This window comes from Heliangelus exortis, chromosome 5, assembly GCF_036169615.1.
Source record: "Heliangelus exortis chromosome 5, bHelExo1.hap1, whole genome shotgun sequence".
Lineage (NCBI taxonomy): Eukaryota > Metazoa > Chordata > Aves > Apodiformes > Trochilidae > Heliangelus > Heliangelus exortis.
Window position 1 is genome coordinate 34,743,201 of NC_092426.1, and position 22,158 is coordinate 34,765,358.

Below are 22,158 nucleotides of genomic sequence, written 5' to 3' on the forward strand. Positions count from 1 at the left end.
AGGGAGTGTATTGTTAACAAAAACAGTGTCTTGGGTTCCTTCAAAGTTGATATTCAGTAACATCTTTTATCAATCTTTTATAACCTGACCCTTTTTCCATGTTGTGTTTGGTAACTGAACCTGCTCATTTTAACTGAGACTCCTTTTAGATCATCTACCTTACTAAAACTGTATTGAGCTATTTTGGCAGAATGCTTGCCTACATGTACATTAATGCTTACTCTGCTTAATAAAATTTGTGAAACTGAACTAGTGGTCTGTCCTGTTTCAATACAACCTTGCTAACACATATTTTAGCTGTGATCCTTAGGTGTTTTTTCCTTTTTTTAAGCCATGTAGCTTTGCTTCCAAAACAGTAGCCAAGACTTGGCAAGGGACTTCTTTCTACTAGTACTGTAAATAACTTCTGGTTGTTCCAGAAGTTCTTTTTTTGTCTAAGGAGCAGTTGACATGGGACAAGTTATCACATTGTAAGCATTTGTGAGCTTGGAAGTAGAGGTTAGTTTGCTGTGTGTCCTGCTTGCCAACTAAAGTTTCATTAACTTTTATATGATCCTTGTTCCCACTTTCAGGTCTCTTAACTAGAACTGGGAACAAGGTCAATGCAGAAATTACGGAGTTACTTTTTGGTAAGTGGGATGTACAGTATATACTAATCTTTGCCTGGAAGCTTACAAGAACTCTGGGATAATATTCAAACCAGTGTAGGGGATGTAGAATGAGTTTAATATTAAGTTGTCAGCTTCCTAGTAAGTTAAATCAGAACACTAATAAATCTGTCTGGGAAGAAAGTGTGTATGTAGGGTTGTTGTTTTGTTTTTTTTTAAACTCTGCTTCCTAGCATAAGGTATGTGTAGGGGAGATAAAGCTGACATGGTGCCTTAAATATTTGCATAATAAGAGTATTAGTATTAGTTTTGATAGTTTAGGCTACAGTATGTGCTACCAAATGAATACATACAGGCAATTTTTTGTTCAGAGCTGTCCTAGAGTTTTCACCCTCCCCATCACACACCCTCTCTAGGACCACTTTAGGTATAAATATGGATATTTTTGGAGACTTAAGCAATTGTCTGTTTTTTGTTCAAAAGTTGTGTTCAGGATTCTGTTTAGCTTGTAAGAACTGCTGTTCTTTGTGAAGATGTTTTATCTGCAAAGTTGTGCTTTCAGGTATCTGACAAAAATGATGTGCTGGTGTTTGTAGGTTTATACAAACTGCTCATTTATCTTTGGTTCACAGTGGTTTTGGAATAGGGTCTTACTGTTCTGTAAGAGAGGCCTTGTTTATTTTTTTCCTCATCCTCTTTTGTAAAGGTGGGAATTGTCAATATTTTAGAAAGAACTTAAATTGAAGTCTTAAATTAAGATAGGAATGTGAGTTGTCTATCTTCCAGTGCAGTTGCTGGTTTTGTACCTCATGGAGTGGTGTTTCAGTGATGCTTCTGTGAGATTTCATGGGAACAAGTAATGAGGATAGAGGCTCCCAATCTTACATCAGAAGGTAGAAGGAATAATGCAAGCATAATCTTTGGCTGTCAGGGGACCCACATAGATAACTTAAAATACTGAAGTCAGTCTTGCTTCTGGGGGATATGACTGTCCTTTCTTGTGTCAAATACTACCATGGTTCCAAGTATCACCATATGGTATCTGGTGACATTGCTGATCTCCATTAGCATGGGTGTGTTGTAATCATGATACTATGTGAATTTCACATACACTTCTAAAAAATAAAATTGACAGTTGGAGAATGGAGCTTTCTAATTTGTTGCATCTTTGACTTATATTCAGTCTATTTAAAGGTATGAGCAAAATGAATAGACGTGCAAATAATCCCTGTAACTCTTACCCTGCCTTTGGTATTTCTTCTTGCAGTTTTGTATGGCTGGCAGACCTGTTCTTGAGCTTGGAGTTGTTTTTTCTTTTTGACTCTGTAATTAGTGATTCAAGCTTTAAAGAAGACCTCATAATAACTTTAAACTGTCCTGGCCTAGCAGTTGCAGTACATGCTGTGGTCCTGTGTTTTGAGAGCAGCTTTCTCCCTAATCCTGCTGTTTCACTTGAAGAGTGAGAACAGAAGAGAGCGTTCAAAAGTGGAGACTAAAACTCCTCCTCTGCTTTGTCCTGAATTCAAAATTGATCATTCCAACTTCTCTCTGGAAGTTCTAGTCCAAATACCAGGTTTCTTTAATCAGTCAGCCTAAGTCAGGTTGTAAATTATTGAATTCATGTAGACTTGCAGCCTCTGCAGACTTCTGGTGAGTGTGACATAGTAATGTAAGGTAGCTACAGACAGTAATCTTAGACAAGACAGTTACTAATCATTAAAATACTAATTTCAGTTTGGTTTGTGCAGTTTCTGAATGCCTCTTGCTCTGCAGTCTCTGCTGCAAGTAGCTGGATATCATTCATTCAGTTGTCTTGATTTGTAGAGTAATTGAAGTGTTTTTTTTTTTCTTGCAAACCAAAAGGCATAGCACTTGCTCTGAGGTGTGAAGTCAGGAAACTGAGAAGCTGATTGTAGAGCTTAATAGCAGAAAGGAATGGCCGCAGCACTAGCAGAAAATGGATCCTAAAGGATTCTGTGTGTTTTAGTCCAGTTTCTTATGCATGCAACGATTAGTCTTAGAAATTCCTACTTCCTGCAGCTTGGATTAGTTGTTGTTTGTTAGTAGCTTTTGTTAATCCACTGGTTTGTGTGTGCTGACACAGCAGACAGCAGCTGTGAGTAGGGTGGTGGGGTTGGGTTGGGTTGTTGCTTATGCTGCTGTTCACTTTCAGGCAAAATTGTCTCCTTCTCCCACCCTGGCTAACTACCTAGTTCTATGCATTAGAGCTTATTCACATTGACTTATTTGCCTATGTCACAGGGCATACTTTAATCCTATGCAGTGTTTCAGAATTAATTATTTAAAGAAGAAAATCTCATCTTTTTGTGAAAAACATTCTTTGTCATACTGGTGGTTGTCATCATAATATATGCTGAATTTCAACATAAAGACTAAACTGAAAAATTCTCACTTAAACTTCATGTTATGCTCTTATGTGTTATTTTTAAAAATGAGGAATACTTTATTTGGCTGGTGAAAATTATTTGAAGCTGAGTTCTGTATATTTTTTCCTTAACCTGGTTTTGCCTTAACATAATCCATACTCTGAGGTCAGGCTCTGTAAACAGCCATCAGTAAGAGCACGGTTATGTCTCAGTCCTGATCTGTGGTGGCTTTTCACTACTTTCTTAAATTTACTGTAGCTGATCATAATTGTTCAGATAGCTCATGGCTGGTTGTCTCAACTTCTATTTAGTGAAATAATCCTCAATTAGTCATTTTTTTGTCATCTCTTAGGTGTTCAGGGGCCTCCAGTAGGATCTAGAATGGTTCCCAAGGTTGTACCTTTACACCTCTGAGATGATGACAGCTTGAAATGTCATATGAATGTCCATGTATTACAAAAACTATTAGGTGTTGGTTTTACTGCATAAGGCTCTTCCATGAGACTGCCTGGCTATTAAATCTTGCAGTGCTTATGTTCATTTCAGTCCCCTTCTCCAGAGAGGCATTATCTTTAGTTCTTTAGTCCAGCTGAAGAATGGTTGTTCTCTGAGGTATGAAGTTAGTAAACTGTGAGAAACTGAAACAGCTGGAGTTTTCTCCAGTAAAATGTTGGAGTGGACTTCCCACAGCTCTGAATCATTGGTTGTTGGGAGGCAGTTGTTTATCTGGGAATGAGCAGGGAGTGTCAGTGTCAAATTACACTGCAGTTACTTCTTTTGGGAAGTCTGATCGAGATGGTTGATGAGAACTGTATTGGGAGAGGAAAAAAGATGCCTCAACTTCTTCTTTGCAGTTAACAACCAGTGCTAGGTTGGATTTCTGAGTTGTAGTCCACAACTCATTTCACACTCTGTAGTTATAATGGACAGGCCCAGCTTGCTTTTGTTTCATAAATACCTGACTTTGACAAGCTGAGTTATGTTGAATTATGTTTAGGTGAGGTCGATTAGAAAATATTTTCAAACCAATACTTATTAATCGTAAGAGTGAATTAATCAAAGAGTGAAATTGCTAGGGTGTAATTATATATCTATATCCATATATATAGGTATATGTAGTAGTTCAAAGTATTTCTTGATAGGGCTTGCAATTTTTCTGGAAGGAAGTTGTTTTCTGGTAGAAAGAAATGGTTTTTATCCCTGGGAGAGCCTTTCCAGTAACTTGTACTAACAGTGTGTGGCTTCACTGGTTCATCCATCCTTACTTTTGCTCCTGGATCCAGTCTAAGGAAAAGATCTGGGTAATAAGTGCCTTCAATCAGAGTCCTTTCCCTACTCTTCGTGAGAGTTCAATTTAGTACTTTTTCTGTTGGTTGTTTTCTGAGTATAGTATTTGGGCAGATGATCTCAAAGTTACATGGATGTATGTACAGACAATGTCATATGGAAGCATTTCAAAATGTGTCGTAGCTCCTAAGTCTTCTTGGCTTTTGTTGGCTGGTGACAGTGGACTTTAATATTTGAGCCCTTGATACTTCAAAAGGGAAAAAATTGTTTTGAATCTGCACTCGGCATAGACAGACAAACTTAGGTTAAACTGCTAGGTTAATGTTTTGGTTTTGGTTTTTTTTGTTTTGCTCAGTGACCCTGGTGGAGGGATTGAGATGTCAGAGTTCATACGAGAAGCAACTCCCCCTGTTGGCTGTAGTTCACGCAATTCTTATGCTGGGATAGATCCAAACAATCAGGTAAGAGTTAAAACTACTGCAGTTGTTGCTTTAGTGCTGCTGGCTTGGTAATCTGTAAAGTACTCTTTTTTTTTTTTTTTTCTTATTTACCTTTTTTTTTTTTTTTTTTTTTTTTTTAAAGAAAAAAGTATTTGGATAAAAAAATTTGCCTTTCTGCATTTTTTTTTTTACTGCTTTATTAGAATGGCATTGCACTCTCCCAGCTGCAAGGGCTCTTCTCCATCTCACCCGGTGCTCATTTTAGAAATTACTGCATTTTGTAAGGCAGCCAACTGTCCTGACAGAAAGTATTCCCTTTTGCTCAGTTAGCTTTCTCCTGATTTAGTAAATCAAAATGGCTCAGAGCATGATCAGATGATTACCAAATCCCACTGTGGTTGTCTTCCCTCTTCATTTAGGTATCAGTGAGCTGTTACATAGCTCAAGCTGTAACTTCATCCTAATGTTCTGACTTTGTTTTCCTCCCTTACTTTTGCTTAATCTGTAGTTTAGATGCTTAATTCTCAAACTTAAGTTGTGTTGAATTTGAAGAAGCTTCTGTGAAGTCATCTTAGAATGTATCCACTACTTATTATATTTTGCAATTCTAAATAGCTTTCTGAGAGTTATTCCGATAGTTCAGTTGATCTGCAGTCAAATGTTAATTTGTTAAAGTACAAAGCAAGATAAACTGGTAGAAATTGAAGCACTAAAACATTGTGGGATTTTTTTTTGGTGTTTTTTTTTTTTGGGGGGGGGGGGGGAGTGGGAAGGGGTGGCCAACCTCTGCAGAATCTTTAGCATTTTGGGACTTAACAGGAATGGATAGAAAGCAATAAATAGGGGCTGCTGTGCACTAGATGGAAGCATGGAAGAACTTGGCTTTACTGGATTTTAATGCTACTTCATTATGCTCTAGTTACCTTGTCATTTCACTGGGGAAGCTGTTCTGTTTCCCTGCTATGTCTCCTAGATTCATATATTGAAATTACATAGTGCAGTTCCTTCTATTTGGCTTGTAACATTTAGGCAGTCGTGGCATCTCTTACCAGTTCTTAATGAGGTTAAAGTAGGCTGGTGGCCAGACTATAAGGTTATGTTGACAGTAAGCAACACAGAATTATATTATAAGTTACAGAAGCAATTTTTGACTGAAGTGGAAGTCCCTGGTGAGGCATGGCATGGCAGTGTCAAGGCCTTGTCATTAGCTCTTTGGGCAAGCAGTATGCAATGTAGTGCAGTGTTAAGCTAACATTACTGTTTTATTTGAATAATGCTGTGTTATGTAGTATAGATACCTTAAGAGGTTTTCTCCTTCTGAGGAGAGTAGGTATTTGGTAGAGTTTAAAGGAATAAAAAGTGGCAGTCCTTGTAGGAAGACAGAACTAGGCTGGGAATCCTGTTTATTTGTCTGGTCTTTGGGAAAACCTGTTCTGAACATGATCACAGCAGTTTTAATGTTAAAGCATGGGAAGAATGTCTGTTCTCTCCTGTCTGCTTTATTTCTGACAGTCTTAAAACAGATAAAGCTGCTATGAACAGAGGAGTGTAGTGTTTTTTAAGTGTTTATGCTGATAGCATTAGGTTTAGGTTTAGCCCTGAGAATGAATTTGTAGTATCAAGAGAGTTAACAAATAGTAATCATCCGAGTTCTGTTCATATTTTTGTGAAATAGTTTTCTGATGCTGATGCATTTGCATGTAGCTACACCAGTCAGCAGAGAGGGGGGGGGGGAAAGGGCTGGCATATGACAAAATGGCCAACTGAAAGTGTGCAGTGAAGAAAAGTTCCAGCTGCTTTTTTTGCATTACATGTAGCAAAGCAATTGTTCTGTAGTATGGCTGAAAAAAATCTGCAGACTTCAGATTTGCTGTGCTTATAGAGAAGAATGAGTAGAACTATGCTTTCTTTTCCCCAGCACCATTTGAACTAGGGAAAAATAGCATCCTAATAAGTGTAACTTAAGCAGTGTAACTTTCACGTGCCTTGTGTTAGATTTTTGCCTTAGAGTGCTCTTCTCCTATTTTATTTCTGAGTGTTTTATTTGACACATGCATTTTTGTGTGTTGTCCAGAGTTCTTTGGGACAGGAAAGATTTAAGTTTCCTTTAACACATCTTCAAAATAATCCACTGCAATTTACAAGGCCTATATGTGAAGACAGAGTGCCCACCTAAATGACTAGCTAGTTTTTGGATGAGGAGGCGTATGGCTGCTAGTTAGCCACTGAATATGGCAGAAAAGCATGTGAGATTGAGATGTGATTGTAACTATTACCCAAGAATAGATCAAGGAATACTGCAGTCTTTCACTAACCATTGAGGTAACTATAATCTGTTTACAGTTATTAGTTACTATGACAGACCTGGAAGCTACCTCTGGTAAAAATATCTTTTCCGAAGGGAGCAGGTTCTGGCTTCAGCTTGGTGTTAGCTATGTTCAGATTGGTTTTTATATTAAAATGGTGTTTTCTTAAAACGTTTTAGGCAGAAGTAATCACTGCATTAAGAATTCAGTTTTACAACAGCAATCAGTAGTGTTACCACCACACTGGTAGTCTGTTTTCATGTTAATATTTTCAAGGCAAATTCCTAAATTAGAAACTTTTAAAAACTTGGCATAGTAAAATCTCCAGATATATTTAATATAAAATGGGGTAATGCAAGGGTATGGTTGGATGCATTAAGTACTTGCTTTGTCATCAGTTTGCAGTGGAAACACTCTGAGTCAAGGCATTTTTGTGCCTTTGAAAATCTCTCCTAGGTATATAGGCAAATGCATGCATTGCAGTTATAGGAAATGACAGCTGAGTAATTTGTGAAAGTCTGCAGCTTTTTACATAATTTCCTATTTCTAGGTTGGATCTGGGCTATCTCGTCTGGGAACAGCAGCAACCATCAAAGGTGAGATTTTTGGCTATTTCTTAAAATTACCTCTCAGTAGCACTTCAGATCACTATTGTTTACTATGCTTTATCCAAATACTGTCCTTATTTTTAATCTTCAAATCTTTTTTGTGAGCTAAGTACAGCGTTTACTAATTGGAAGAAGTCTTCCTTGCAGTTGCAAGTTATGTGCCCAAAACACTAGGGGGGAGGTTATCCTGTTTTCTATGTAACAGGTCTTCTGTAAATGCAGAGCAAGGGGTTGGTTGGAGTGTATTCTTTCCTACTCTTCTGAATCCTGTGCAACCAGTTGCACTTCTGGTATTGTGTTTTAATAATTTAATTATTTCTGGTTGCTTGACATGTAGCAAAAGTATTGTCTGGGACAGTCCTTGTGAATTTCTCCTAGATGGAAAGATAATTTATTTGTAGTATGCTAAGTTGCTATCTTGTAAATTTATTAAGCCAGTTGTAAAACAAAAGGAAATGAGATGTGAATTTTTGTCACCTTCCTGGTTTTTTCCCCTACCTTTTTAATCTCTTCAAGTATTTTCTTACAATCTACCTCATTTTTATTGGCAACCATGCAGAGGGAAATATCCAAATAGTTACACTTTAAAGCGAAAGAGATTAAAGTCTTTATTTCCTCTGAGTTCTGTGAAAAATACTTTCCTAGTTCTTCTACTTTTATATACAAAGTAAAAGAAATAAAGTAGGCACTGTCTGTCTCTCAAACATAAGGGAAATCTTGTGTTAATTGTAATTATTTACTTTCAAATGAAGAGATATAAGCAACAGCTTAATGACAGGTGAGAAATCTGCAGTGTATGTAGTTGTATATGTTTAATACTTTGAGCACTAGTACTCTTCTTTCTTAAAATCCACAGGAGATACTGACACTGCCAAGACCTCTGATGATATCAGTTTAAGTCTTGGCCAGAGTTCTAGCCTGTGTAAAGAAGGGAGTGAAGAACAAGGTAAAATTTCATCTTCCTGCATATTAAGCATGGTGTTTTGTTACCAAAGACCCTTTGCTTAACATGCTAAGTAAATTCATGCAATTTCTTGATAGGGTGTGTAGAAAGGGTATCTTGAAGAATAAATATTTTCCTTTCTTCCTTACATGTCTCTAGATGATCTCTCTCCTACTGCAAGTGTCCTGGTAGTCACAGACTTCAGTGTAGACTAATTTGTTTTGCTTTCCAGTATAGCTAAGTGAATTTTCTTAAATCAGGCATGCTTTTTTGTACAGTAAATAGCCCTGCACATGGCTCTGTTTCCAGAGCCATATAATCTTCTAACTTGCAAGCTGAGTTCTGTAATTGTTTTTTATCTAATATGTAAGGATACTGCTAGCTTGTATTTTTCAGTTGTCCAATTTTGTTTTAGTTCTCATTTTTAAATCTGCTTTATTGCCAGGAAAAAATCCACTCAAACTAAAACAGCATAAAACTGTAGGGAAATCCTTTTTTTTTTTTACTGATTTTTGAAATGTCTGGTGATGAGCAGGAAGTTAGTTGTGAGAATACTGTAGCTCATTGTGGCCAGTCTAATCAGACTGGTAGGTTCCTTTCAGTTAGTACTGTGTGATTCAGTGCAGAAAGTGTTTAGAGGATTACAGGTGGTTGTGCCATTGTAATAGGTAGCAGGATTCCACTACTTTCAGATGAGTAATGGAGCTGTCTGTGATGTCTCTCAGTTACTTAAATACAGAAAAATCTAGCAATTTTCATGTTGTAACTGGCCCCCCAGATCTTCTATTTTTAGTCACAGTACCAAAAAGGAAAAGTAGACTGACTTTCAATGCCACCTCCAAGTGGACACTTTTACAGGAGATAGCTCTTGCTCAGAAAAATTGTTACCCATCACAAGCTAACAGTAATCTGCTATCTTCATGGTTTCCTTTAACAGCACCAGTTTTAAAGGTATAATGTCAATTTAAAGAGAGCAGCAAGTACTTTTTCTTGCTGTAAAACCAGGATTCAACAGTGTTCAGAAGAACCTTCAGTAACTTTGTAGGGAGTTTCATTATAGTGCCACTGAACCTGTTCCAGAACTAACTGTGAGCTTACTTGGTATCTGGTAGGAAAGGTGATTGGTTTGGGTTTGTTTTGGGTTTTTTTGTGTGTGTGATTTCAAAGTTAATGGGATTTATTTAATTTTAAAATTTGTGAAAACGGTTTACTTATATGTAGGAAATAAAACAAGGCAGGGTACTCTTTTATAATTAAGAAACTTTGGGATACATAAAAACATTAGGCCTCACACACACATACGAGCAAGTGAGGTGGTTGGGGGCTTGTCAGAATTGTATTTTATTAGCTGCTAAGGTTAAGCTGGTGTTGATGACTGCTTTTTTATATTAAAAAAAAAAAGTCTGTCAGGCTTGCCCAGATGCTAGGAAATCTTTTAAATGGTAATGTGATGCATTGCACTTAGAAATGGATTTGTTAGTTTATTTACCTTATCTGATATAAACAAGCAGTTATAAAGTAGATTGTATAAGTAACATGAATGTTCTACATGAATATTTTTGAATGTGTTTTTAAACAGATTTGGCAACCGATCGGAAGCTTTTTCGTCTGGTGTCGAATGACTCCTTTGTCTCCATCCAACCTTCACTATCCTCTGGACAGGATTTTCCAAGAGACAACAGTGACAGAGTGTGCCTCTCGAACAGCCAGCTTGTGGACCAGTCTAAAACCAGTGCATGTGACACAGAAGTAGCTTCACTTGTAACTCTGCATTCTCACTCCTATAGGAAGGATCATAGACCACGTGGTGTACCAAGGACTTCTAGCTCTGCTGTCGCTTTTCCAGATGCTTCACTGAATGACTTCCCTCTCTATCAACAAAGACGAGGACTAGATCCTGTTAGTGAGTTAGAAGCTTCCAAGCCCCCTTCTGGATCCAGAGAGTCCTTGGCTGAGAACTCTTGCATTTCAGGAGTTTTTCAGTTAGATGACATTTTGAAAAGTAGTAGCCCTCAACCGTTGGCGAAGAGTGGGAAGAGCAAATCTTTGAAAGCAGACAAAAGCGTGGACAGTCTGAGAAGCCTGAGTACTAGAAGCAGTGGTTCAACAGAAAGCTACTGCAGTGGGACTGATCGTGACACTAACAGTACCATCAGTAGCTATAAAAGTGAACATACTAGCTCAACGCATATAGAAAGTGTGTTGTCAGAGCACGAGGAGGAATCTCCTAGAGAAGAGAAAAAGGATGGTAAGAAAAAGGATTTTGGTATTGACTCGGAGGATGACAGTAGCTCTACTACTGACAAAAGGACTAGTAGCGAAAGGACTGCTGTGGAAGTGAGCACTCACAGTGGTGTTCAAGAGGTAAAGGGTTCTAATGCATCTGATGAGATGCACAGTCAGAAAGGTCTTGGTGCCTCTGCTTCAGAAGAGGCCAATAAGAACCCACATGCCAATGAATTGACTACACAAGCTGACAGGCCACCTGGGAAGGCTGCTGACCAGAGAGATGAGCAGAGTGAGAAACTAGTTGTGTTAGTAGAATCAAGAGCTTCTAAAGAGACGAGTGGAAAACAAAAAGAAGGAGATGTTCGACCAAAATCTTCTAGTTTAATCCATCGAACAGCCTCTACCCACAAGTCCAGCCGGAGAAGGACAGGAAAAAAGCGGGCTAGTAGTTTTGATTCCAGTCGGCACAGGGAATATGTCCCCTTCCGAGGTGTATCTGGTACTAAACCTCACAGTGCTGTGTTTTGTCACGATGAGGACTCCAGTGATCAAAGTGACTTGAGCAGGACATCAAGTATGCAGTCAGCTCACCAGTTCAGCAGTGATAGCTCTTCCAGCACCACCTCCCATTCATGCCAGTCTCCTGAGGGAAAGTACAGTGCTCTAAAGACCAAATATAGTTCTAAAGAACGTGGGGGCACGGACTCTGAAAATATTCACAAAACACACGTAAGCTCTGAAGGAATTAGCAAAAAACGGTCTACACGTCGGACTTCTAGCACAAACAGTGCCAAGAATCGTGCCAGAGTGTTAAGCCTGGACAGTAGTACTGTAGCTTGTTTAAATGACCCAAGTTGTCTAATGGCACCAGGTAACATAAAACAGTTAACCACTTCAAAATCAGATTTGGAAGCCAAAGAGGGAGAGGTGCTAGATGAGCTATCTCTGTTGGGAAGGGCTTCACACTTAGAGTCAGTCACTCGTTCTAGGAATAGTTTACCAAGCCAGGCTACGTTTCCTGAAGGGGAAGAGCAAGAATCAGCAAGTGGAGGTAAGTACATGACCCTGCCAGAAGTACTTTGCCATGTTTTGTTAACAAATCTGGTATCCATGACTTATGGTACCACTGTACTTGAATGTCTTCCTGTTGCTTTATTCCTGCCCGGTAAAACTGACAAAGCTTTTCCTTCATAATCTCTTGGAAGATCTGCAGAAATGGGAGTTTAATCCAAACACGTTATGAAATCTATTGGTATTGCAGGCTTGTAACTGGCAGTCTTAGTTAACCAGAGCTCCATCTTAAAATAATTGCCATCAAATCAGACCTACCCCATTCAAACTTCAAATTACATGTACTATACTATTTTAATAAAAGAGAGACTATTTTGTTTGAAAGGTTGTGTAGTTTAGAAAACTGGGAACATGGAAGTGATTGTTTGAAGTTACTGCTGCCTCTTATATGAACTCTCTGTCATGGCTTGAGGTGGTAGCAAAAAACCAAACCCCTTACCATGCTGCCTCTGTGCATTTTTATGATGGTTTGCATCTCCTAGGGATTTGATTCTGCTTAGATTTTGCTTAGCATTTCCATTGTTGGCTCAACAGACCTGTTTACATTGTTTTGGGTTTTTTGTTTTGTTTTCGGCCTCCTTGTGACAACATAATAACCTTCTTGTGCTGGGTAGCAGAATGTAATTTCCTCTTACCTTCTGTAACTGTTGCTTTGCTTGGTGTAACTTGAGTACTAAGTTTACCTGTAGTAGTTGGTATTAATACAGAGTAATAGGGGCATTTAAAAAAGAAACATTTGAGGCCTTAATTTTTTTGGTTTCACTCAGCCATATTGACTGCTTTAACTGGAAGTTCTTCTGTGTTATGAAAAATAAGTGGGCTTAAAATGTTTTCAGAGCAACATGAGTATGCTAATTACCTCAGTGTGGCTTCTGGGACTGTTTGAGGGGAATACCTACCAGATAATCTGGATCTTGTTAGCTAAATACACAAATGCATAATAAAATTGTATTTTAGATTAAGGCATTTTAAAGAAATGGAAGCAGATTTATTGTTCTTGCTATTTAGACTGTTTTGCTCAAAGTTAAAGTGACTCTTCCATCTTAAAAGGAGACACTTTCAACTTGCAGTGAGATAAGATACAAACAACAGTTTTGTTTTGTCTTTTCCCCCTGACACTGGCAGAACTCAAAATCAACACAGTTAATTTCTATTGGGAAGATGTGTACTACACTGAAGTTCATCAATGTGTTGAACACTGATCGAATTTGACTGGCTTGCAATTAGCTCAGCCTTATAAAGATGGCTTCACTTTATAATCAGCATATATTATCACTTTCTGTCTTTGTGTTATTCCTAGTAACTGAGTTCTGCAAAAGCTTTGTTCAGAGTCCAGGTTGCTCTGCTAGTACTAACTCGGTAAGGAACACACTTAACACACATTCTGATTGCCCCTTGTTCAAGTGACAGCTCTTCTCATTACTTCTGAGAGTAATGTGACTGCTAAAAGGTCTGTTTTGTCTGTGTACCGTTTTGACTTTGCTCTCATTAGCACAAGATTGTATTCCCTTTTGGTTTGTTGTAATACAACTTAAAACTGTTAAGGTTCTCTCTTTATGTGCAAAAGAGGATTAGTATACCTCACCTTACAGAACACAGCACACTTCATATCCACTCACCAGCTGTCAGTAGTCTGAACTGAATGTGCACTGATGAATATGTATTGTCAAATACTTGGATTGTTCTTTTAAAGAGTGAAACAGGGAGGAAGACTATTCCAAGAACATTTAAAAGCAGTCTTAAATGTGCAGATCTGTAACAGCTTAAGCAAGGAAGTCTTGCTTAAGCTATTCTCTTTAGTTTCCCCTTTTAAACTTAGTGCAGATAATGGTCATTATGTTAGTATTTTTAATAAGTGTGAGCTCCCAAGTGTTACTTGCCTGTGGGTTTCAGGATGACTTTAAGTGGTAACGTGGATTCAGGTTCTTCAGATCTGCTGGTGTCATGTGTTTAATAGCACTTGCTCTGTCTTCTGTATTTCCAAAAGAAAATGAAATATTTCCCTTGTTGTAAGAAATTAACGTAATTCTGCTTTTTTTCAAAGCAGAACAAAATATTACCTCCTTTTCTTTAGCATTGCTTAAATATTGATGCAGTCATGTCTAGTATCAAGCCAGTAATTATTTTGCATTTATCTGTTCATGTTCAGTACGAATAATTTCTTCATGTTGTCCTTCATTTCTACTGGTTTTATATTTTGTGTGGTTTTGCTTGGCTTGTGTTGTTTGTTGTTTTCCCCTCCATATTTATATCTTACATTGCAAGTTTTGTAATTTCTGTACCTTTAATTGTGGCTTCTTCTTTGGGCTGTGACTAACTGGTCAGAGGAAATTTTTACCTTTGTAGAATTAAATTGTTTTATATTCATTATTTTCTACTGTTGATTTGTCTGCACCTTTTAGGAGTGTTTTTTTAAGACACATATATGTATTACGTTGTGTGTGTGTGTGTGTGTGTAGAAATTGAGGAAATAGAAATATTTACATGTAGTAGATGAATTACAGAATAAACTTGACTAAGATTTTCATAAGATCAGGGGATATTGGGACTTAGAAATTGTCTGGTCCAACCTCCACCTGAAAGGATTATTTTATAATTTTATGTAAATATTTTTTAATCTTTTTGTGATTGCTTATAATGACCTTGTGGAACAATTGACAGATACATGCTGGATAACCAAAAGATTGATATATTAATGTTTCCTCTGCTTTTTCGGTCAGCAGCTTTCAGTTCCTGTTTTTCAAATATGACATAAATCATTAATGACAACTTTGTTTTAGCTGTAAATCTTGAGGGAGTAAACTTAAAGGTACATTCTTACTTGGTTATGTAACTGCTAAAACATGTTTGGTTGTGGATATGGCCTTTAGAAAGCTAAGCAGGATGCTATAGAAATTTGTACATGTTTTACTTCAGCAGATGCAACTTAGCTGTTGTTTCATTTCTGTCTTACTATGCCTGGAAGCGGTGAGTGAATTGTTTTTTACAAAATAACGTGCACATTTGAATAGAAGTTGCAGTTCATTAAGATGCAGACAAACAGCATTTGAAAAATGTAATTATATACTTGTGGTGGACGTATTAAAATAGTTACTATCCTTGCTGAACTACTCTAGCTCTGAAAATAGGTAGTGAAGTCATGGGTTAAGGGTTAGATGAAGTTGTTTAAATGTCTAACAGTCTGCCTGGTGGTATTGTGAGAATACTACCTTCATGCTCTCCTGTGCCTGGTTTCTGTTTGTTGTGTGCTGTTTCTGGATTGTTCTTTGTGAAGATTTAAAGAGCCAACATAACTGTGTATGACACTGTCGTGTATTGTGAAACTTGAGTCAACCTGAAGAGTCAACTGTTCTCCCCTAGTTCTATACTTACTGTAAAAGATGCATCCTTTCAGTTACTGCTCTCTTACAGTTTGCCGTGGTTTAAGATTTATTTATTTACCTTTAAGTTCTTCAGTTACATACCCTTTGGTAAATAAATCTGCATGTCATGTAATGCATTTTCCCTTCTGTGCATAGTGATACTGAAGTAACAACTCATGCTGATGTTTGTGTGCTCTGCGGTCTGCTGTACATCTACAGGAAGGCAAAAGAGGGCTTTGTGAGCTTGGATTGAAATCTTGTGTTGCATATGGTGTCTGGAATCGTGTTCATCTCTTCAGTCTGTGTGTATTCATACAGATGTGCTTAGCTTTCTGCCTGTAATCATTAGACAGTGTCCTCTCCAAAGTTAAAAATACAGTATGATTCTCTGCTGTTGAGCTGGTGGTCATGTTACCTGTTACCGATACATCACTTTTTTCCTACTATGCTCATGTTGCATGTGGTCTGCAGTCATTACTTACTTTGCCTCTTCCATGGTTCTGATGGCTTTAGCTTTATACATTTTTCTGCAAGTAGGATTAATAGTTAAAAAAGGTGGAGCTTCTGGTGTGTTTTCTGTGTTTCTGCACATTCCCACTGAAACTGCTAAACCAAATGATTTTATATGAGAAATCAAACTCTGAAAGATTTCAGAAACTGAAAAAAACCACGTAAAGGTACTATAACCTGGTTGTGTGTATGTTAGCTATCTCTAGTTATGTGTTCAGCAGGACAGACTGGAGCAGATTAAGCAGCTTAGCCAGTAAAAAGGACTCTCTTCTGTAAAGGCTCTTTATTGGAGCCAAAAGGCTATATTCTTATTCATTATGTATCATTACTTGATTTTTAGATGTCAGCTACCTGTGTCATAATGTACACAACATTTGATTTGGGAATGAAGAATAAAAATGTTAATCTTAGCCCTTTGCAATACCTGGCATTGAAAGCACAGTGTTGTCCTGCCACAGCTTTTGTGTGTAAAGGATGAGTTTTACAGAATTACCTCTGATTATGATTATTCTGTCATATCAGTAGAGCTGAGATGTTGCCATTAAACATTAGAAGATATAAGCAGAATTAGGAGTGATGTGTGAGGATGAAATGGAACTCAGCAGTTTTGGACCTTAGCAGTGAAACTAATAATGGCATGAATCTTGCATCTACTAATTGTCAGTCCTTACCCACTAAAGCCAACTGCAGTTTTGGTATGTTGTATGGGAACTGTCTTGCCTCTTTTGTCCCCTTTCTGTTATTTCTGGATAATACAGGGACATTCATTAAACGGCTTATGACCAAAATATAACTGCCATTTTCCTGATGCTTCAGGCTTCCCTAATGGTGGAGATAGGGAATACAAAAATACCAAACAATAAGAAATGTCAGGTTTTCTTCACCATCCAGGCTTTTGAGAGCCAGCAATGTGTGCCATCATCTCTAGAGTACCTGAAGACCTATAGGGCTGCATAATGGGAAATTCAGGACATTGATGAAAAATGCACGGCACAGTATTACAGTGTATACTGAAAATTAAAAGTGTAGTAAAATGCACTTCATAGAATTTTCTCGTCCCCCTGGGAGTATTTTTTATAAAAATTGACCCTGTTTAAATGGTCTCAAGCCTCCCAAAGAAACTAGAAGTAGTAGTTCCTTTAAAGTATTTTGCATTGCTGTGGGAGTGAGTTACTAAAATATCTTAAATTGGTAGTGTTGTGCAATTGCTTGCAAGAATTTTCACTTGATTTAGAAATAATGATTCACATTTGTTTACAAGGATCATGTGCTTCTAAATTTGCCAAATACTCATTTCAAACAGGAGTTGAATTGATGCTTGTATCGTGTATTTGCTGATTTAGTTTGTAAGCCAATTTTTTCACGCTTCGTTGTAGATGTACCTGGCTTTATTGTTATGTGTACAGCTGAAAACAGTTTTGAAAACTTGGAGTTGTAATGGAAACGCTCACATTACTGCAAATGTAGCTATGAGATGTAATGTCAGAAGTAGCTATTAATGAACATCTGGGGTTATAGTTAATAGAAGCCCATTCAAAGTAAAGGTGACTTTGTATGTATGAATACCACTTATGCTGGGAAGGCTCTGTGTTCTCAAGATCTAAAGCAGCTTCTCCTTTAGGTAAATAAATCTAAATAGGAAATCAGAATTAACTGTCATGAAGATTTATTTAGGTTTTGAACTTTTGTCTACTGCATGAACATACTACTGAGTACTGATACCCAAATCCCTGGCTGTAGGAACTGTATTGGGCAGGGGCTAAGATTAGGTCATAGCTTTAGATGTTTGACCTCAAGTCCATTAACATTATAGTCAAGAAGTCTGTGGATAACACTTCATGTTTTTAAAAGTGAAATAATTCAAGTGGTAAACATAGTTGAGCAGAATAATTGAGACTTCTGGTTTTGTCTTTGGCATTAGCATAGATATTCCTCTGTCAAGGCAGTCTACAAAAATGTTTGGTTCAGAATTAAGAACAGATGGTTTCATTATCCTGGTTATTCCCTGCTTGACAGTGTTTTGCTTTTTAGACTGCTATAGTGACTATTTTTACATAATTGTAAATATTTCTCTGCCCTAGACTTGGACTTGCTTGTTTGATTGTTGGTTTTTTTGTTTTTTGTTTTGCTTTGTTTTTTTCTCGTTTGTTTTATCTTTTCCCATACATTCAACCTCAATATTGAAATGTTGGGCTTTACTTCTCTAGTCTCTCTTTCATTTTTTTTTTCCTTTTCCTTCTTAGTTGTGTGTTGTTTTCCTCTGCCTTGTTTTCTAACAAAAGTTTTTTTTTAGAGATGTCTTTTTATTCTTCATTGTTTCTCCTCTGCTGCCACATCTCCATTCTTCAGAAAATGGCATTAGTGATATGAAAAGTCCACAGTAACTTATAATGTTAGAAATAAGCCAATATTTTCTATTTTCATCGTGGAAGTGTAAGAAATGCCTGCAGTCAGGTTGTAGAATGGTGTATAATAAATGGTGATTTATCTTGTATATTGAAGATATGGACTGAACAGTCTCATTCCTACTTGGGTGTTTTGCAAGTATGGTTTTTAAAAAGTATTAGGGTACATGGGAATATAGTAGGAATGCCTCAACTGTGAGGAGTAGTGTTAAGCAATAAATGTGTGAGAAAAGTATGGCTTTTTACAGGTTTTCAACACAAATGAGGTTCAATACAGAAGAGCAAAATTTCAGGTATTTGGTTTGGCCAAGTATGTTCAGTATTAGAGTACAGATTTCATTGTTTATGTGAATGCATGAACCATAAACTATTAATTTCACCTCTCAGTGAGGAATAGTTGGGTTGGTCATTACAAGTGATTGGAAACAGTTGGATCCCAGTTTCCCATTTGATAAGGAGAGAAATGGCATGTGAAGGTATCACTTGGGTTCCATGCACAGATTTAACCTTACTTAACCTTACTAATCTAGAGCTTCAAGTGATGTCTGTTTTTTTCTGAGAAGGATGAGGGCACATTGTGTTTCCATTTTTTTTTTTTTTTCAGTTAGACTGAAGTTGGCAGGTTTTGTCCTGAGAACTCTGGTTTTCCTCATGAATGTTTCATCTCTGTCTTAACTCCATACCATATCTTTCTAAAAGCCTTCTTAGTGGGGAAAAATTTATCAGTATTTCAAAATTTGTATGAGGGACTGGGTTTAGCATTTTTGCCTGTGGGGGACTTGTTGATGCAGTAAATATCTGGAAATTCAGCTTTTTCATCTCATGCTTCTTCAACTTCAGTCTTCTAAGTTTGGGTTAGAAGCAGTGATACTTATAAGGTGGCACTGTAAATGTTTTTCCTTGTGTATGTAAATGTTTGTGTTCAAAAGAAATTTGCAGCTTAGGTTTCTTAAAGCTGTTTATATTGCACAGTTGTAGTGCAACACATTTGAGTCTTCAGTTCTGTTTAAAACTTTGAGGAACTACAGAGGTTTATGTCAAAAACAGTTTTATACCATAGAAATAAATTCTGGAAAGGCATAACCTCCAGGCAGGGTAGCTCATCCTGTGATCAGATATTCCCAGCTGGTTGGCAACAAGTTGTGAACTATTTGTTGTTCTAGAGTTTCTCTATGATAAATTTCAGTCCTTTTACTGGCAAAATATAATTTGAAATGTTTGATGACAAAATTATATCCTCATGGCTTTCCAGAGAGAGAAACTGTGTGCTGCTTTGCCTTTATTCCAGTCAGAAGTGTAACAGAATAAAAGGATGAATTTTAATAAATGTCTTAATATGCACAGTTGAATTAACAAATACAAAAAAAAAGTAAAATTATCTCTGCTTTGAAATGAGGTGTATTCCAGTTGGGAAGAGGTGTGGGAGGGTAACTTTGCTACCAAGTTGTCATTAGGTCTCCACCTTATTTTATTGATGTCTGGGGTGGAGATCTGTATTTCTGACTGGTGCACTTTGAACTGCTAACCTGATTTTACTGTTCTTAAGAACAGATAATCTTGGGGGCTCAGGTTTATAGGACAGCATGCAGAAGAAATTTATAATTCCATGTATTGCTATTAGTGAAGTAGTGTTTCAGTAGGCAAGTTTAGAAAAGAACAAAAAAATAGAACAGACTTCAGAAACAAACTCTGCGTAATCTGAAAGGTCCCTTTACTGATTTAACTGCAGTGAAGCAGGAACTGTAAAAAGTATAACCTATGTTATCCAGATTTTTGAACAGAAGACTAGATGTTGGATCTGACCTTTCTGGAGTATGTGGTTGTAAGTAGCAGCATTGCAGAAGTGTGATTGTCTACAGAAAGGTTAAAAAAAAAAACAAAGCAACTGTCCTAAGGGGGTAGTTCTATTTGTTTAGGTTTTTTTCTAGACATCAAGACACTTTGTTAATACTAAAGGAAGCTTTTTTTGTTAAAACAAAATTGTTTCCCTCATGCATAAACTGCTCTCAGAGCACTACAGAGGGTAACTTAGGAGCTTTATCTTGCATCCTGCTGAAAAATGCATGCATCTCTGTACTGCTCTGTCTCATTAAAGACAAGTAGAAACAGAAGTAACATGTCTTAACATAAGTAGCTTTCCATAATGGTATATTTTTGTTATCCTGTGCATTTTTAAAATGAATTAAAAAAAACAAAAACACAACCGAAACCAAACTTTGCTCAGTTTGGATTTCCACACTTGAAACAAACAGTAACCCTTACTGCTTAACTATTTTTGTATAACTTTTTAAATCATGTTTTCAACATGTACTTTCTTGAGGTGTTGCATAATGTTAGTGGTCTTGGAGCTTGCTGGGCTGAAAAGCTGTGGAGTCTCACACATGCTCAGTGATGCTGAATGTTACCTTCTTTGTTCAGGAATGGCATATACACAAAATATGCATTGAAAAAAAAGCTTCAAGACAAATCAGAAATTCCCTGATTAGGTAGAAAGATAAACCAAAATCTACTTTGATTTTTAAGGTTGAAGTGAAAGACTAAAAAGTTAGCAGATGCCAGAGCTATTTGCCTGTGCAGCTTTGAATTTAATCCCCAAGTACATATGAAACAGGATTTCTTTTTAATTTTTTTTTTTTTAAATCTGCAAACGTATTGGTATCTCTGTGTTCCTCACAGGACACTGCCTCACTCAGTGTTTGAGAGAAACTTGTTTTAGTGATAAATTGGAGTTGTGTAGGAAGAGCCTAGTGATGCTGTAATCTGTGTTTATTGCAGAAGGTGATGCTTACTGAATAAAGGACATGAAAGTAGAAGCAGTTGTTGTCAGTGTAAAGTGTGCTGCCTTGAAGAATTACACTCCAGTGCTGCCTCTACTAAGTAGCTGGAAATGATAATTAAGGTGTAATGCTGATATTTACCATCTAAATGGTAATTAAGATGTTTGCATTCTCTTAAAACTTGTCACTATTCTTTGTTTCTCAGTGCTTCATTATGACCTGATTAGCAGAAATGTGTGGAACTGCTTTTGCATCTCAAGTCAGTGAAATCTGTGTTATGAATACATGACTTTGTATATTCTTATATATATATATATATATATATATATATATATATATATATATATATATATATATATATATATATATATTGAAAAAACAGAGCTTTACAAATTGGCACCAAAAATTAGAAGGCAGTTTATGTGTTAACCTTATGTGCTAACTTAATCCACCAGAAAAAAGTCAGGATTCATAGTGTTTTGTTCAGTGTGTTTCACTTTTCCCGTACTTCAAGTGTGAGCTATAAAGAAATCCTTGAAGAAATTAGGCTGTGTGTAAAAGCAAAGCATAAAGCTGTGTATAATACCACAAGAGAAATGTAATAGATTCTTGCTAAAATACACTGAGAAGGAAATATCTATTTGTGCTTAAAATAACAGAGACAGTTGTGGAGAGGGGAGGAGAAAGTGAGCAACCCTACAGTTTTCCTAAAAATAATAGGAAAGGACTGGATAACAGATGTCTTTAACTTTGGTGTTGAAATATCTGTAACTTTAATGTTGGTGTTAAAGTAATCTCTTCATGTAGCTTTTAGCTTTTAAAGCAAATGACAGATGGAGATTTTGTAGACAGTGTTCACTTGATGACAGGTAGTTCATGGGTGCAATTAGACTGTTCCATGCAGTCCTTATTGCTTGAGCTATGCCAGGAATATGCAGCAGTAGTAGGTAGTAGACCAGCATTAGATTCTTTGCTGGTAAGTTTTGAAAACTTAATGACAGGAATGTTGTAATTTAAAATGTGCATAAGTGAACATGGACTACTCTGCCTGTGACCTCTGCCATATGAAAGCATTGCTCCCTTGACAAAATCCTTGTTTTTCTTGCTCTAGTAACAGACTTCCTGGCTCCCCAGTTGTGACTACCCATTCAAGGCTCTGATTCTCCCCTGGCACTGACTTCATGTCATGTTGTTTTTTTGTTTTGTTTTTTTTTCTTCTCCTTTG

The 22,158-nt window shown here is 37.0% G+C and overlaps 1 protein-coding gene across 14 annotated transcripts in view; it reads left to right on the forward strand.

Moving 5' to 3' along the window:
- Nucleotides 1-22,158, forward strand: part of PCNX1 (pecanex 1) — a 91,666-nt gene that overhangs the window by 10,073 nt on the left and 59,435 nt on the right. For 8 of the 14 annotated variants that reach the window (XM_071744525.1, XM_071744528.1, XM_071744530.1 and 5 more), the window contains exons 3-6: nt 4,638-4,743; nt 7,579-7,624; nt 8,493-8,582; nt 10,159-11,859. In XM_071744525.1, the coding sequence (XP_071600626.1) occupies nt 4,638-4,743; nt 7,579-7,624; nt 8,493-8,582; nt 10,159-11,859 (1,943 nt within the window). Of the gene's footprint in view, nt 1-572; nt 630-4,637; nt 4,744-7,578; nt 7,625-8,492; nt 8,583-10,158; nt 11,860-22,158 lie in introns of all 14 variants that reach the window. The other 6 variants (XM_071744538.1, XM_071744539.1, XM_071744540.1 and 3 more) reach the window with 3 other exon arrangements.